Source organism: Austrofundulus limnaeus, unplaced genomic scaffold, assembly GCF_001266775.1.
Source record: "Austrofundulus limnaeus strain Quisiro unplaced genomic scaffold, Austrofundulus_limnaeus-1.0 Scaffold134, whole genome shotgun sequence".
Classification (NCBI taxonomy): Eukaryota; Metazoa; Chordata; class Actinopteri; order Cyprinodontiformes; family Rivulidae; genus Austrofundulus; species Austrofundulus limnaeus.
Genome location: NW_013952536.1, coordinates 1,175,192 through 1,177,051, shown reverse-complemented (window position 1 = coordinate 1,177,051; position 1,860 = coordinate 1,175,192). Strand labels below are relative to the sequence as shown.

At 40.9% G+C, this 1,860-nt stretch overlaps 1 protein-coding gene across 1 annotated transcript; it reads left to right on the top strand.

Moving 5' to 3' along the window:
- Positions 1 to 859: 859 nt before the first annotated feature.
- LOC106522685 (scavenger receptor cysteine-rich type 1 protein M130) lies at positions 860 to 1,165 on the top strand (the record flags this gene model as incomplete). Its single annotated transcript, XM_014015809.1, is given in 1 exon segment — positions 860 to 1,165. A coding segment is annotated over 1 exon segment (306 nt), but the record flags the coding sequence as incomplete, so codon positions are not given.
- Between the last annotated feature and the right edge of the window lie 695 nt (positions 1,166 to 1,860).

Genomic DNA, 1,860 nt, shown 5'->3' with positions numbered 1-1,860 from the left:
TCTCAACACAGCTCATAAACAGAATCCTCTGCATGTGAGACCAATCAGGTAGACAGCCAATCAGGAACATGAGAGCCACAACCGCACCAATCCTCACATAAGCGTGAATATTTTACAAACAGTGTAGAATAATCCAGTACAGGTATGATGTATCAAAGTATTTTYGTTTTGTAAACCACAGCAGATAAAATATGCTCAAAGTGAGTTAGAATCGCACTTTAGCTATTTCCTGAATCAGAAGCTACATTTGGAAACTAACTCCAGATTTCTGTGGCTCAGAAGTGATAAACTGGCAGGATTAAACATCAACAAACAGATTTATTACTGAGAGAATATTGACGATGAAGCAGAACAACAGCTTTTCAGTTTATTTAAAAAATATTGAACTACAAAGAAGATTGCTAAAGTAAGTTACTTCAGTTTTTTATGTTTCCGCCTCGGAGGCATTTGYTTGTCAGTCTGTTAGTGGGTGTGAAATTTTGTCCATCACACTGTATCTCCTGTGTGGAGCTATTGATTTCAGTCAATGTTAACATAACTGTTCTTCGCCCAATGAAGGTCTGAAATCCTTTTGGGGTCAGAAGTCAAAGCTGAAGGTCCGGTAAAGTCATCTCTGTTGTTTGAATCCCCTTATTGTGGATTGTACATATAAGTGGTTGATCACTGAAATTGATGATCTGGTAAATATCAAAGAGGAAATCATGTTCCTAGAGCTGCTGCTGTTCAGTTCCAACACTTTACCCCATTGAGAGTTTAAAAAACAAACTGCAGTAACTAAATAAACCTGTGCTTCCTGTCTCTCAATTAACTGCTGCATCTTTCTTATTTCTCTGTCTGTGATCTTGTGTGATGTGTGCAGACTCTGTCAGGCTGAGGAATGGGACCAGACTGTGTTCAGGCAGACTGGAGGTGAGGTCCTCCCAGTCCTGGTCTTCAGTGTGTGAAGCTGACTTTGACCTGCAGGATGCAGAMGTGGTCTGTAGGGAGCTGGGCTGTGGACCTCCTTCAGTCCTGCAGGGGGTACTCTATGGAGGAGTAGAAGCTCCAAAGTGGACCAAAGAGTTCCAGTGTGAAGGCCATGAATCTACTCTCCTGGACTGTAGAAGCTCAGGCTCAGCTAGAAACACCTGCTCATCTGGCAAAGCTGTGGGTCTAACCTGCTCAGGTAAAACAGGAGCTGCAGCTTTGATTTGCTTCATTTCTGTTCTGATCCAACTTAAGTTGTTCTTTTTACAACTCTGATTACTGCTCAGAACATGTCAGGTTATTGGGAGGAGCCAATTTCTGTGAAGGTAAACTGTACCTTAAACATCTGGCTGAATGGAGACCAGTGAATGGCTCTGGCTGGACCCTGAAAACAGCAGCTGTTGTCTGTGAACATCTGGATTGTGGCTCTGCTGTTTCTGTCAGAGAGAGAGGAGTCTTCATACACCTGTGCGGAGGATCAGGTCAGACTGTGTTCAGTCTGGTTCTGCTATCAGAGACTGTGGATCATCAAGTAATTCTCTCTCCACTGTGTATTTCATCTGTTCAGGTGAGCTCAGTCATGTTCTCTGACACTCATGTTTGCTGTGTACCTTTTTTATGATTTTTTTGGACTGAACTGTAAAGTTTTCCAGAGGTGGATTAGTTCTGAAGGTTTTAGAGCTCCCAGAGTGCTGACTCTCACCAAATGGTTATAGCTGCATGAAGTTGTTTGTCCTTTTTATTTATTCATTTACTCGTTTCATTAAAAACATAAACAAAACATTTCATACAATAAAACAACACAAATAAAAAATGAAAGGCAGCAGCAGAAGAAATAAATCTTATATCCGCTCCTTTAAAAAATATTTCAAACAAAAATAAACCAAATAATAC